Source organism: Octopus bimaculoides, chromosome 3 (assembly GCF_001194135.2).
Source record: "Octopus bimaculoides isolate UCB-OBI-ISO-001 chromosome 3, ASM119413v2, whole genome shotgun sequence".
NCBI lineage: Eukaryota > Metazoa > Mollusca > Cephalopoda > Octopoda > Octopodidae > Octopus > Octopus bimaculoides.
Window position 1 is genome coordinate 147,288,262 of NC_068983.1, and position 15,807 is coordinate 147,304,068.

At 35.7% G+C, this 15,807-nt stretch overlaps 2 protein-coding genes across 2 annotated transcripts in view; one reads left to right on the top strand and one right to left on the bottom strand.

Annotated features, from left to right (window-relative positions):
• Window positions 1–14,538, top strand: part of LOC106884083 (sulfotransferase 1E1) — a 17,757-nt gene extending 3,219 nt beyond the window's left edge. Inside the window, exons 2-5 of the mRNA XM_014935302.2 lie at window positions 5,730–6,047; window positions 7,173–7,270; window positions 7,574–7,751; window positions 13,623–14,538. Coding sequence (XP_014790788.1) covers window positions 5,730–6,047; window positions 7,173–7,270; window positions 7,574–7,751; window positions 13,623–13,729 — 701 coding nt within the window. The 3' untranslated portion in view covers window positions 13,730–14,538. The remainder of the gene's footprint in view (window positions 1–5,729; window positions 6,048–7,172; window positions 7,271–7,573; window positions 7,752–13,622) is intronic.
• The window catches only part of LOC106875508 (serine protease 48), a 466,125-nt gene that overhangs the window by 368,665 nt on the left and 81,653 nt on the right, over window positions 1–15,807 (bottom strand). The gene's annotated exons all lie outside the window — the stretch shown is intronic.

Consider the following 15,807-nt stretch of genomic DNA (forward strand, 5'->3'; position numbering starts at 1 on the left):
TTTAACATCGTTGTGCAAATTTTCAGGTCAATCTAACCACATTTACTAACTTTTGCCTGCACAACTGCGTGTGAGACAAAGTCCGCCCTTTTCAGACTAACAGAGAAACCCATCCTTGCTCGGGATTAAAATGGCATAGTTTTTTTTATTGTTTTACTTGTTTCAGTATTATAACCCGATTTCTTTTGTATCTACTCGGGCCACATTTTAAAGATGAGGAATTCCAAACAAAAAAAAAAAAAACAACGAAAATTTTATTAAAAATTAGTAATGAAAAAAAGCATGCCAAATGTTTAAACAGTCTTTGAGACGTGATTGGAGAAACCTCACGGATGCAGATGTGAAGAGCAAAGAATGACGGGAAAATGCTGGAAAAAAAAAACACAAAACACAAATCAGGTCTCTGCACAAAACTGAAACAGTATAATACGACTGCACTTACAATGCCTTGGAAAAAATATGGAGGTAGTTGGCTGTTGAAGAATTCAATAGGGTAGATGACGGAATCGTCTGTGCTTTTGTTGGTGTCAATTGACTTGAATGAGACATCATCTCCTAGAATCTGATCAAGCAGGTGTTGATTCATTGCGTCAACGGTGACATTATGTGGTGCTAAAATAGCTCTCTCTTGCAGCCAGTTGTGATCAAGGAATCATGCTTCGAAGTCTGGGAAAACAGATGACACAAAGTTCTCAAATGGCAGACGGATGTGCTCTTCATCAATTCCAGGTGTAGCTCCATTACTAACTTCCTGTAAGAGTTTTGAGAAATCCACAGAGTCTGTATCACCATTCACATGCACTCTCATGTTAGTAGTCAGGTTTAGTTTCTGGACATATTGCCATAGGTAGGATGACTTGATGCATTTATTAACATCGTCAGCTCTAGTGCCTCTAGTGATTACAGGAAGTGTCTGACGAAAATTGCCAGCCATCACTACCGTTGCTCTACCCATTATGTGTTAATTTCGATGCAAGTCTTCGAGAGTTCGGTCTAAAGCCTCAAAGGTCACTTTGTAACTCATTGTAGCCTTATCCCAAATGATTAGACAGCAATCACAAAGAAGTTTTCCTTTTGAGTTGCCATGATTTATTTTGCATGTAGGATTCTCCTTCTTTGCAAGGTCCATAGGCAATTAGAATGCGGAGTGTGCCGTACGACCGCCATGTAACAGTGTTGCCGCAATACCACTTGAGGTAACCACTAAAGCAATCCGCCTGTCTTTCTGCAGCTTCGCGATGGTTTATTTACTGCAAAAATATTTTAAAATGCAGAGCATGAGGGTTTGTATGAAAGTTGAACTCAAATATGGAGAAATTTTAAAAAATTGAATTGATAAACTCGGCTTTCAACATTTGTCAGACGGAAAATAACAGTGGATGTCGGTAGAAAACGTGCCTGCAAATCACTACATGCGCTTTGGCTTTGATTGCTCTGGTTAGTAAGAGAGGTCGCCTGATTGGCAGAAAAAACAATAGACGACATAGATGGGATCTATAAGACGTGTCTGGGCATTTTATTCAGCATGCTAATGGAAAAACTATCTTTAACGTAGATATGAAGGCAAATTTGCCATCCAAGTTGATTTATAATGATAATAATAGAAGCTGTAAATGTAGAAGGTGACAGTGTATTTACAGCAAAGTAAAGTTCTCATTGATGTGCAAGTTAAAAATTGCGTAGTATTAAAGTTTGTATATAATTTTAAATCACTAATGAAGAAATTAAAAAGAAACTGAATTGATTAACTTGGCAACAAAATTTTTCAAGCAGAATTTAAGTTTTCAGCATTTAATAGAATGAAAATAAAGAAAGAAATCGGTAAAAAAACGAACGTGTGCATGCGTCTCCCTTCTTTGCCATTTAAGGGCTCTATTTCTTTTGAGAGAATACACTGGGCATTTTCAGTTGGAAATATTGTATAACGATACTATATAAGCATTATAAAATTAGTTTATGTTAAATACTAAACAACTGTATGTAAAAGTATTTTTGGTTGAAAACCGAATAACTGAGAGGAAGAAGTCTTTTAAATAAGGAGGCTCAATATAAAATTTATGCATTCATTGAGTGTTAAATGGTAATGTTAGAAAGAAAATGTTCTGAGATTATTAAGGTTTCTTGATTTTGAAATGCTTTATAAAATAAAATTATTTTTAAAAAGGCACAATAAAAGGGCAGACATGTAAAATATAGCGCTAATATTGAAGAGAAAATAGTCTGTGATTTTTTACGTATCATGAATTTGCAATTCTTTACAAAAACAAAATGCATCATTAAGCATTAAATCATCCAAGAGAAATCAACAGCAAAAATTGCAGTCACCAAGAGAAGATTCAACTCAAATGAAAAGTGGCTAAATCTCAACGTCAGCTAAACTTACAGAGAGAGAGGCGGGGAGAGGAAGAGTGACAGGGAGATAGGGAAGACGGAGAGAGTAGAAGCTGTTAGATTCCGTTCTAGAGACAAAGTGAAGGAAAGGGAGGAAAGAAAGAGATTGAGGAAGAAAGGCTGTTGTGTATAGAAAGAGAGGACGCAAACACCTGTCAAAATCCACAAACACTTGTCAAAGCCAAACCTTTCAATTGAGCAAACTCAAATTTGCCATGCATGGTCCTCAGTCTGTTCCTCATAGGTGTGCAAATTTTCAGCTTGTAATGTCTCTATTGCAACTATCAACCTTTTACAAGCTCAATCCGACCGCATTTACTAACACTTTTGCCTGCATAACTGTATGAGACAACGTCCACTCTTTTTACAAATATATATTAGATAAAATAAATTTCATCGGGTGGACCTGCAAAATGTTGTATGTGCTGTACAAGTACAGATACTACGGTGATATATTTCCTCCTGTATATTTTGTATACCATTATAAGTTCACCACTCATCAAATACAATTTGTATTCCTGGTGGAATGTTATTTAGAATGATCGTATTTTTGTCCTACCTTTATTGTACTTCCTCTCAAGAAAATGGATTTCGGTTTATTCTTAGTACCATAAAAAGTGCCTTCTGTAAGTCCATACCAAAAATACTGTACTGGATGTTGTGTGATAAGATATATGCAGTTGTCTCTGCAGAACTGGTGCCCAATCAGTGACAGTTTTTCTGACAGTAAATTTAGTTCCAGCGACTGCATCCTTTCATAACGTTTCGTAAATGAAAATCATTATTTTGTAGAACTAATTTGATCTTACGTTTTACTATTGTACACACTGCAAGCGAGGTGTGGCTGAAGTTTGCTTCCCAACTGCATGGTTCCATACTGGGCATATTTGCTTATAATATACCAAAAGGTATTCACAACCCATGGGACATCCTAGAGTATACCAAACACACCTAGGGTGTTAAATACTCATAAGGGTTAAATTGTCTGTGTGCACAACCTGAATATTTTGCTGAATGTACTTCAGTACCCAGTAAATCTATTCAACTAAAGATGGTGCTTACAGGTTAATTCAGCCCAACCTGGTGTATATCATTTGAGCACCCGATTTTCTCCAGAATCCTTAATATTATATATATATCTGTTTATCAATTCGTTTTGCAAGATTCCTGATGTGAACTCGTGTGTTGAAACAGATATTGTTGTATTTCGGGATGATCATTTTATCTATTTTAAAGAACACACACACACATATATATATATATATATATATATATATATATATATATATATATATATGGTCATGTGTTGCGTATGGATGAGGACAGCTGTGTGAAAGAGTGTCACACCCTAGCAGTAGAGGGAGCCTGTGAAAGAAGTAGATCTAAGAAGACCTGAGATGAGATGGTAAAGCACAACCTTCGAACATTGGGCCTCACCGAAACGATGACAAGTAACGGAGACCTTCGGAGATATGCTGTGCTTAAGAAGACCCGACAAGCCAGGTGAGACGGTAACCGTGGCCTATGCCAGCGCAGCAGCATAACCAGCCCATTTAATAGTACCCTTCAATCATTGAGCAATAAACTGCGTTTGCGAAGACCTGTTGAAGCAAGTGAAGTCATTGTCATGGCCGTTGACAGTACCGCCCAATTGGCACCCATGCTGTTGGCACATAAAAAGCACCATTCGAGCGTGACCGATGCCAGTGCCACCTGACTGGCTCCCATGCTGGTGACATGTAAAAAGCAGCATTCAATAGTAGCTGATGCCAGTGCTGCCTGACTGATTCCCGTGCCTGTGGCACGTAAAAATCACCATTCGAGCGTGGTCGTTGCCAGTGCCGCCTGACTGGCGCCCGTGCCGGTGGCATGTTACAAGCACCATTGAAGCGTGGCCGATGCCAGTACCACCTGACTGGCCCTCGTGCTGGTGGCATGTAAAAAGCACCCACTACACTCTCGGAGTGGTTGGCATTAGGAAGGGCATCCAGCTGTAGAGACTCTGCCAAATCAGATTGGAGCCTGGTGCAGCCTCCTGGCTCACCAGCCCTCAGTTCAAACCGTCCAACCAATGCCATAATGGAAAGCAGACATTAAACAACAACGACAACGACGATGACGATGCTGATGAAATACTCCAACACACATGCCTCTGCCTCTATTCGTTTTGATCGTTTCTCTTGGCATGTTTGAGTTAACACTAGTTTTTACACTATCGACTTTTGATACAGCCTTATTTAAAGGACAAGAGCCTGCATTTTTGCATGAGTAATTTAGATTTACTCGCTGGATGGGTTTACTGAAGATCATCACTTTTATATTAGGTCTGAAACTGTATCTTATTTTCACAGAACGTCTCTTCAAAATTGTCCTATACATATGGTATGGAGATATGTTTAAGTGGGATAAGCACTTTCACCTGATATTAGTATTAATAATTAGAGAGACTGAGGGACAAACACAATAATTTTTTGCTTCTAATAATTGTGGACAATGATCATGTGTTGCAAGACTGCATGAAATGTATTGTCTTTGAAAACAATGTGTTGTAGTACTTCCATGTTTCTACTCCAAATTACCTTTTCAAGTCACTGCCAGCTCAACAAACAAATCTAGTGAAATCATGAGTTTAGGTGCTGTGTTGTTATTGTAATATGGCTTTTGTCAAATACACCGGAGTCTTCCAGCTATAAACATTATATAGAAGTCTGGATGACAGCTTCTCCTAATTGATATGCCTGCACTATGTTTCTTAGCCTGCTTTTGAAAGGTAAAAAGTAAAGACAGTTTGTGCTGACATTGAGGCACTTGTGTTGCTGGTGTAATGCATCAGAATTCATATACATTTATGTTTGAGTGGTCGGGTATGTGTACGTGCTTGCATGTGTGCATGTGCGTGTGTTCTGTGTGTGTGTGTGTGTGTGAGTGTGTGTGCTCCAGGACTCTTTTATGTGCTCATGTTGCGCACGGAAGTATATAGACAAATAAATCAATTCCATGATTTCATTTCTGACAAGTGTAATTTAGACACTGAACATTAAATCACGTTTCGCAATAACATAGGATTTCTTTTTCAGCATTCACAGCCTTATTACTCACTTAATTTTGCAAACCTTTTAATTTTACAAATTCATTTAATTCTATAATTGGAGAAATCTCGAACGCACAACAATTATTCTTTAACTATTGAAATATTAGATTTAATTTCCGTAAACCAATATCTCTGATCACCAAATAGAAGCAACTATTCCTTACTACTGTCTTAGGTCGTCAGAGAGATTCATATTTATCCATTTATACATTTGTTTTAATAACTAGGATTGTATATCACATTTCAGGATCGCATTGGATGTTTGAAATCGTTAATATGATATTGAAAGGAAGCACTGAAAGGGTTTCCTTGCTAAAAGAAGACTTACTGTTAGATTGGTCACCATTTGAAAAGCTAGATTCCATTGAATCCCCTCGACTCTTGAACACGCACCTTCCTCCTGAACTTCTGCCTCAAGAATTGCTAAAGGATCATAAAATGATATTCCTCAACCGCAACCCGAAAGCTATGCTGGTGTCGTTCTACAGACATATATTAGACGTTAATTTGTTGAACTACAAAGGAGATTTTCTAAGCTATTTTGACCTTTGGATGCAAGGAGAAGGTAAGCCTATAAAGTTATTGTTACTACCACTACTGCTAGTACTACTAAAGCGGTTCGATAACTTAATTAGCTTCACTGGCCTTCAGAAGAAAAGATATCTGAAAGTTTGTTTCATACTCTTGTTCAGGTGTAAAAGGGAAATGAAATTAGTTATCCCACTATATTATTTTTGCCTGTATCTCACAAAGCCATGCATCTACAAATATATCATTATATCTTAACATAGATCTAGTCACAATCAAAGTCATGTACCAATAATGACATTCAACCTAGATGTATAAGCGCAACCTTAGACGTTTATCTTACATATTCCTAGTCATCCTTCTTAGAACATAGATGTTCTTCTCAGATAGTGATTAAAAGATTTTTGGACTGCATCTAACCTTCATAGATGTAGTAGTGAAGCGTCTGCAGATGAAACACAAAATGAGCATCCAGCTTTGATATTTATGTATTCGATTTCAGTTTAAACTAGAAATTCACATTCAAAAGCAACAATCTTTTTCTTTTCAGTTTAGCACCACACCCAAGAATCTTTTCTTTGTGGATTCTAATGCTTGTCTCATATTCTCTCAACACTTTTTATTTTATATTCTCTTATTGATATTTTCTATCTGGTCATAAAATACACATCAAGTCGAGTCTTTTCCTTCAATTAATATATTTTAGATTATATCAGTGGAAGTATGTGACTAGAGCACATTTTATCGATTTTGAGGGTGAAAACCAAAGTATATTCTGATCTCATCTTAACTTAGGACAAATTAAATACAACGTTCTGAGATTTTCAATGCATTATATCTGAAAGTTCATATTTTTATAAAATTTTTTTACCTATTATCAATCACCTCTGTTGTATGCACAGAGATGCCATCAATAAGACTTTGCAAATATCTATCTTATATACACTAATGAAAATATAAATTTAATAAATTCCCTCTATAATCGTCTGTAAAATATAAAATTTTGTGCCCCCTTCTTCAACAAAAAAAAAAAAAAGATGCTAAATATATTTTCGTTTTAAACATTGCATTGTATTTATAGTTTAATTTAACAAAGAGGTTGGCTATTCTTTTGAAAGTTATTACACAGACATGTTTTCAATTTATTCTTTTAATTTTCCAGTACCTTGGGATGATTACTTTAAATATGTTCAGGAAATGTATGCTCTATGTAAAGATAACCCAAATGCACTTATCATAACTTATGAAGAAATCAAAGCGGTAATTACACATTAATATTTGCTTTAATTGTGTTAATTTTATTATAATTTATTTCATATGTTAGTTTCTCAAGTATACACACACACACAAAAGAAATGAACAATGACATCATACTTATGAAGTTTTGCTTTTAAATAATTCCGATTAATAAAGTATAATTACCACAAAGAATATCCTCCTTCACCTGCCTACCCCATTTTTTTAACGTATTAGTCAGAGAGATTGTTGTACTTGTATAAGAAAATATTTTTATGTTAAATACTGAAAATTTCGCAATTTCACTTTATTATTTCTCCTCAACAGGATATACCCAAAGCAGTGTCACGTGTTGCTAAATTCTTGGAGAAAACAATTCCTGACCAACTTACAAAGGATATTGCTGATATGTGTTCATTTGATAAAATGAAATCCGAGAAAAAACTTGTTAGTTCGTATTTACCCAAAGATTCACTCAAAGATGGCGGTACTGTCTTCCATTCTGGTAATTATATTCATATTTTATTTGATCAAACTTTCTAGTAGTTTAATTTCTATAAAGTCTAAGACACATATCTAGTCCTGGTAGAAGCTAATTTTTGCTATTACTCTATGCTATAGTGATCCAAGCACTACTCATATGAAGGAAACAGGACCGCATGGCACACCAATTAAACAAGAGTAGCACTCAGCTAGAACCCTCACTGTCGCTCCAAATGCTAGGACTCACAATTACGAAGGAGTGAGTCCCACAATAGAAAATGTTCCTACATTTGGGATTGTGCTGTTGCTATGCACATATGTGTCCTAGAAGACATTAACGAAAAGTCACTCGACTAAATGGAATTCAAGCCACAACAAAACGCTCCAACCATTAGTCAGCAGGTGTACTGTCTTCATTCTCTGTCTTTTCTTTCACTTTTATAATGGCTTCCGATCTTTGATGCTGATTGCTTTGCACCTGTACCATTCAGACATCGGAGACGCACGTACATTTTCACCTCGAGTAACCTTCCGCTTTGTCCTCGCCATTATGCTCTGGCCATTTTCTCCAGAATATCCCCATTCTGGAATTTCACAGCCTGTGTTTCTCCTGGATGTATTGAACTGCAAAAGAGATAAAAATATTTCTTTCTATTATAGGTACAAGGCCTGCAATTTGAGGGGAGGGGGATAGTCGATTACATCAAGCCCAATACTTGACTGGTACTTAATTTATTGACCCCGACAGGATGAAAGGCAAAGTCGACCTCGCCGGAATTTGAACTCAGAACGTAGTAGCAGACGAAATGACACCAAGTATTTTGCCCAGTGCGCTAACGATTCTTCCAGTTTGCCACCTGAGAAAAAAATAATACCATAACATCCAGTCACTGGTTTATTGTATCCATACTTTGTTTAATATACTTGATCAGTATTTTCAACTCTTGTATGGACGTTTTTCTTCTAAACGATAACCCATCTATGTAAATATAATTGATTGCTGAGTGTCGCAGAATTGCTTCCTGGGGATACGGCTCGGATTCAAATCCATTTTATACTTTATGGATATATGTCTTTTCTTCCTTCCATTGCTTTGTCTTTGTTATTTTCTACTGTATCTCTCTTACGTACTTTTGTTCTTTTTTGTTTCCTATCTGCCTCACTATCTATCCTCCATAGCAATCATTCTCTCTCTGTGTATATATAAACTTATATGTTCATTTTTATTTCTTTAAGTTACCCTTTCTATTTGTCTACTGTTATCACTTAAATAACTACCTCTATCTTTTTCTCTATTCACATACCTCTCCTTCAATTCTAGCATTCATTTATCTTTATATCATTGTAGTTTTTTTTCTACTGTCCATCTTCCTTGGAATCAGTTTATCCTATCGAATTTTCCACTCGTTCATATCTATTTATCTGTAACATTTTTTAAATTACTTTTTTGTTTCACCCGTCCTGTTCTGTTCTATCTCTGTAGAGTTATTCCTACTTTTTCCTTCTCTGTGTTTGTGTGTGTGTCTATATAATATTAATAATAATAATAATAATAATGATAATAATAATAATAATAAAGGTAAAGAATAAAACTTAAAAAAAAAAATTTATCAGTGGCCAGCATATAAAAAATAAACTGATTAAAGTGAAATCATATGTATAATTATAATTATATGGAAAAAATTTCTAGCCTATATACTGAAAATAGATGCTAAATCATCTCACCACTTTAAAAACCACAAAGTTACACACATGTTGAAATCGAGGGAGTAAGCTAACGGCAATTAATAACAATATAGATATCCCTGAATTAGCTAACATTAGGAACGTGTTTTTGTTAGTCCCTGACTGCGGCGGGTCTGTAACAGCTCAACGGTCACCAAGAGGGATGAAACCACAGCGCGTCGGTCTCTAGTGGTGACTGGGCAGGTGACCAAATCCGATTCTCAAGATGGCTACATAAGGTGATCCCATTGTGGGCAAGTCGACTCCTGCTGGTGGGTCTACAGCAAGTGCTACTATCCCAAACTTGGGTTGGAGGTGGGGGGAGTCACATGTGCTGAGATAAGCTGCAAAATTTGTTGGGGCATTCGTATGTATTTATAGCTTTGCGTTTGGTTTCCTGTGGGTATGTATAAATATCTCATTTATTTTCTTTGTGTATACTTGGCTAATGAGGAAAAGCCATTGGGCAAATCCAGGAATTAACTAATTCAAGGCTATCTATATTGTTATTAATTGCTGTTAGCTTGCTCCCTCGATTTCAACACGTGTATAACTTCGTGATTTTTAAAGTGGTGAGACGATTTAGAGTCTATTTTCAGCATACAGGCCAGAAAATTTTTCTATGCCCATAATTATATATATATATATATACTTATATTTATCTACCTATCTGAGTTTCCGTTCCCACCAGTATCCCTTGTTTTACTCCCTTCCCAAATGGCATTATGGGATGTTGCTGGTTTTCACACTACCCACACTTTTAAGCATTGACCATTCTCATGGTTAGTTACTGCTTCGAGCTCCTAATATTAAACTCAGTTCCAGGCACTGGTTTATAAAACTTTTAAAAGAATTTACAAACGATATTTCTAACTCTGTAAGGACCATATTTTATTTCCTCTTAGCATTGTTTGTCACAGTATAAAGGCGGTGTGCTGGTAGAATGGATAACTGAAGAGATGGTTGGAGTGGAACCCCGCCCGGGCATCGGAAACTCGGAGTTTTATCATGGCTACTGAATAAGTGTCACATATCTTTACTGATACATTCCTCTATTTGCATAATATCGCGGTCTCTTTCTTTCTTTTGTTGCCATTCCTGCCAAATATATATATATATTTCCTCTCTTAAAGTTAGGCATCTATTTCTAGCATTTTAGCTCTCTTTACCAACCACTGAACTAAAGTTAAACATTCTTTCTGACCACGCTGAGCCAAAAATTCATTTATCTATTTAATTACCCTTTAATAGTCACAAATGACTGGAAAATGGCTGAACGAATTTTCACCATATTTGGCAGAAATACTCATTGAGTGAGTGGCTCGAAATGATGAACATTTGGTTTGATTATCTTAAAAAAGAATAAAATGAAATAAAAAATTGTGTTTACAAATTTCCCGATAAGCAAATGATCATATTATTTTGCTCACTTTCTTTCTCATATGAATCAACCCTCATCTGTGTGTGTGTATAGATTATGGTGTACCTATGCGAGTAGCCACGTGTGAGTACATACATACATACATATACGACTGTGTGTGTGCGTGTGTGTGTGTGTGTACACTGATGGTTTCAAGGATTTCATTTATTTACAAATTGGCATCTTATTTTCACTGGAGTATAAATACCTGTAATGGTGATACTTAAGAAAATAATAATTCAGTCCAATTAAAAAGCACTAGTAAGCAATGCATTGTAAGCCACACTATAATTTGTGAAAAAAATTTATCTGAGCATAGGGTAGGCATCGCCTCTCCAATGCCTCTTTTTTTTCCTTTCATTTCTACTATCTTCTCTTTCTTTTTCTTTTTACTCTTCTCTTCACTCACTTACAACCCCCACCCAATCCCATTTTCTCTCTGATCCACCTGTCTGTCATGACACCTTGGTCTATCTAACTGTCTTTTTTATTATATACTCATGCAGATCGTTTTTCCTTACATGCTAACTACTAGATTTATTCCATCAATCTGAAAGCATCATTCAAATTACTGCCTGGGTTTACCTTCACGGAAATACGGACTAGTGGCCGTGTGGCAAGTAACTTACTTACCAACCACATGGTTCCGGGTTCAGTCCTAGTGCGTGGCACCTTGGGCAAGTGTCTTCTACTATAGCCTCGGGCCGACCAAAGCCTTGTGAGTGGATTTGGTAGACGGAAACTGAAAGAAGCCCGTCGTATATATGTATATATATATATATATAAATATGTGTGTGTGTGTGTGTGTGTGTGTGTGTGTGTGTGTGTGCGTATGTTTGTGTGTCTGTGTTTGTCCCCCCAACATCGCTTGACAACCGATGCTGGTGTGTTTACGTCCCCGTAACTTGGTGGTTCGGCAAAAGAGACCGATAGAATAAGTACTAGGCCTACAAAGAATAAGTCCTGGGGTCGATTTGCTCGACTAAAAAAAAAAGGTGGTTAGGGTTAGGGTTAGGGTTAGGCTGCAGTCAAATGACTGAAACAAGTAAAAGAGTAAAAGAGTATATGCTCCAGAACAAGAATAGCTGTGAACTTTATTATTCTTTCTTTATTCTTCTATATACTGTGAATTCACTGTCTGGAACTTTCCAGCATACCCTGCCTCTGATGACAGAATACCCAGTGTATGAAGGTGTTGACCCATTACCTGGGATATCCAAGAAACAACTGTACAATATTAATTAATTCTGCATCTCCTTTTTTGATTCACCTTTAATTAAATATTTTAAAGAACCTGAGACGCTTGTCCAGCCTTAGTTTTGTTTTCTTTCTCCTTTAATATATACCTGTTGACTTGAAAGCCTACTACGGATCCCTAAATCCAGTTTCATCTGTAAGCTTGGAAACTAACGGATGACCAATCATAGCACTTACACAGCATACCTATTGGTTTAGATCATCAGTGAACCAAACCCCTCATATTTTCTCTCTCTCTCTCTCTCTCTCTCATTAAGGGATGGTATCATCCAATGAATTACTGGTTCAATGCCTAATATTTGATGTGAATAATAATATTCATAAAGCAATAGGTTTATATGTAAACCATAGTTTATAATTGTTTAAATGAAAATAAGAAAATGGAGATATAGCATTTAATAAAATATTATGATCTGCAAAATCTAAAACAAAAAAAGTCCCTTACAGCTGTTTGAATTAAGCCTAAAAAGATTAAATAGCAATTATTAAAATCATTATATTAGACAACAAAAATCTCTTCAGAGGGGTAGAAAAAGTTAGGTTTTTATGTGTTGTATTTTAGAATCTTCACAGCAGTCTGCAGTGATGCTTCTAAATGTTGTGATGATTCTAAAATACAACACATAAAAACCTAATAGTATTTTTTTTTTCTACTCCTCTGAAGAGATTTTGTCTAGTATAATGATTTTAATAATTGCTATTCAATATTTTTAGGCTTAGTTGAAACAGCTGTAAGAGACAATGTTTAATTTTTGTAGATAATAAAATCTTATTAAATGCTACATCTCTATTTTCTTTTCTTTTGAATGATTATATATGTGTGTGCATGTGTATGTACGTGTATTTATTTAAACTATATATATATATTTATATATATATATATATATATATTTATAGTTGCACTTATGGTGATTGTTTCATCAAAGATACACTGGTTTATTATATTATATTGTTGATAAATATCTCTTCAATATGAAAATATTGATGAATTAGTTTATGTCGAAACTCTCCATTTTCTTACTTAATAATACTACACGCACACACACACACGCACATATGTATGTATATATATACATGTGTGTGTGTGTGTGTGTGTGTGTGTGTGTGTGTGTGTAACTGGCACTCTGTCAGTTATGACAACGAGGGTTCCAGTGGATCCAATAAATGGAACAACCTGCTCGTGAAATTAACGTGCAAGTAGCTCAGCACACCACTGACACGTGTACCCTTAACGTAGTTCTCAGGGAGATCCGGCATGACACGGACTTTGACAATGCTGGCCCTTTGAAATGCAGGTACAACTCATTTTGCTAGCTGAGTGGCTTGGAGCAACATGAAATAAAGTGTCTTGTTGGTCACTGGGAATTGAACTGACAACCTTACGATTTTGAGCCGAATGCCCTAACCACAAAACCATGCACCTTCCCATATGTATGTATACACGCATATTTCCCGTTTTCCACATAATACCTGTTTCTGTCATATTTACAGGTAAAGTAGACACATGGAAAAAATGGCTAACAGTGGAACAAAGTGAAAGAATTGATGCAAGGATCCAATCAGAATTCGTGGATCAAGGAATCATTTTTAATTTTTGATTCATTCAATTATGTAAGAAATCTCCAAATCAATTAAATACATGCAAAAACGTATATTGCCAGTACATGCTTCTTTCTTGGCTCAACGATAATTTTTTTAATCAACATTTTGATATTGTAATCATGACTCAATAAATCTGAGTGAAAAAAATACACATTTATTATATCTCGATTTTTATTTGGAACCCTATGAATCTTTCCTAAACATATTGTATGTAAAATGTAATATCTGATTTTGCAAATGAACTCCCTCCTAACCCACATGCAGCATACACCCATTTTGCTTGAGCAGTTATGTTCTTTTTCTACATAAATATTACACTATTTTTTCATATACTCCTCTAAAAAGGAAATAAAATTTACACATAGATACGTATTATCTGATGGCTCTAAGTGTTTTCATACCTTTTATCGCAATGTTTCTGTAGTGATCTAAGTCTGTTGAACTGTTTCAGGATCTAGGTTTTTGCATTTTCAAAATATGCATTTTTTAAAAAGTAAAAAATCTAAAAATCGCCTATAATAATGTCGCCTTCCAGTCACATTGCTTTCAAGGTATGATGTTGTGGAGAAAAATGTTACAGATGTTTAAAAACAAAAAAAAAAACTGGGTATTTTTAGTCAATAGTGAGACAGAAATTTTCTGCACTTAGCGGAGCAATGTCAACTTTAAGGTTGTACCCAGTAAAATTTATAGTTTAACGTCTGACCTGTTCATTGTAGGTTTCGTAAATAAACAGAAATACCTAATTTCATTGTAGATTTCTAAATAAACATAAAACCTAATAAAATTAACACATATCATCTTAGTGTTTCTTTTGTCTCTTTATTGCTTGTATTTTTTTTATCATTTTTTAAAAAATTTGTTATATCAATATAATTGGTTGCATGTGTTTACTTTATGCATATTTCAGTATTATATATACCTGTTGTGTGTTTGTGTACATCATTAATATATAAGTGTGTGTGTGTGTGTGTGTGTGTGCGCACGTATGAAGAAGGGACATCCTTCTCCAAAACTCCAAAGTTGAGTAATGTTTTCATGCTTGGATTTGTAAACTATGGTAAGAATAACACTCGTCAACAAAGAATTTGCCCCAAAGAATACCTGTATCTTGTATGTTTTTGCAAGCAGAATTCAAAAACAATGTCAGATTATCTGTATCAGCCATAGTTTCACTGTTCCACAATATCCCTTCTCCTAATTTAAATTTTGATGAATAGAATTAACTTAGTGAAATCATAAATCCAGCTATTTGAGTCAATGAAACACAGAGAAGCACAGGAAAATATGCAATATGTTAACACACAGGAAAATTAAAACAAAACATGCGGGTGAAAAGAATTTCGTGGTGCGAAGCATCAAGTCAGAAAAATCAACATAGACAACAGGCAACAGTGAATCACAACACAGCATGCGGTTGTCATGGTAACAAGCTGCTGATACCACGCTGTCTGTTGATTGGCTAAAATTACCTAAATTTCCCAACTTTAAATTCCAAATAACATCAGATTCTTTCATTTACGAGATAAAATAATTGGTTGATCAAATTCAAAATTCAGAGTTGCATCAATATCCCAAAATTGAAAGCAATGCGAATGACAAAGACAAGACCCCTGTTTCATTATTTGACATGGTTTCAACTAACATTATTTTCTTAAAATGTCGTAATCTTGATGAATGCACACGAAACAGTGCAATAATAAGACAAAGGAAACATAGGAATAACTTGGTACTACCTTTTTCGGAGTTTAGTGTCCAATGAAGGAAAGGTACGCATAAGTGGGCTGGCAGAGGCCTTAGATTTAGGTCTCACTTGGCTTGCTGAGTCTTCTCACGCACAGATGAAAGTGTAGCTGCTAGAATAAGAATAGCCTGGGCAAAGTTCAGAGAGCTCTTACCTCTGCTGGTGACAAAGGGTCTCTCGCTCAGAGTAAAAGGCAGACTGTATGATGCATGTGTAAGAACAGCCATGCTTCATGGCAGTGAAACATGGGCCGTGACTGCTGAAGACATGCGTAGGCTCGCAAGGAATGAAGCCAGAATGCTCCGATGGATGTGTAATGTCAGTGTGCAT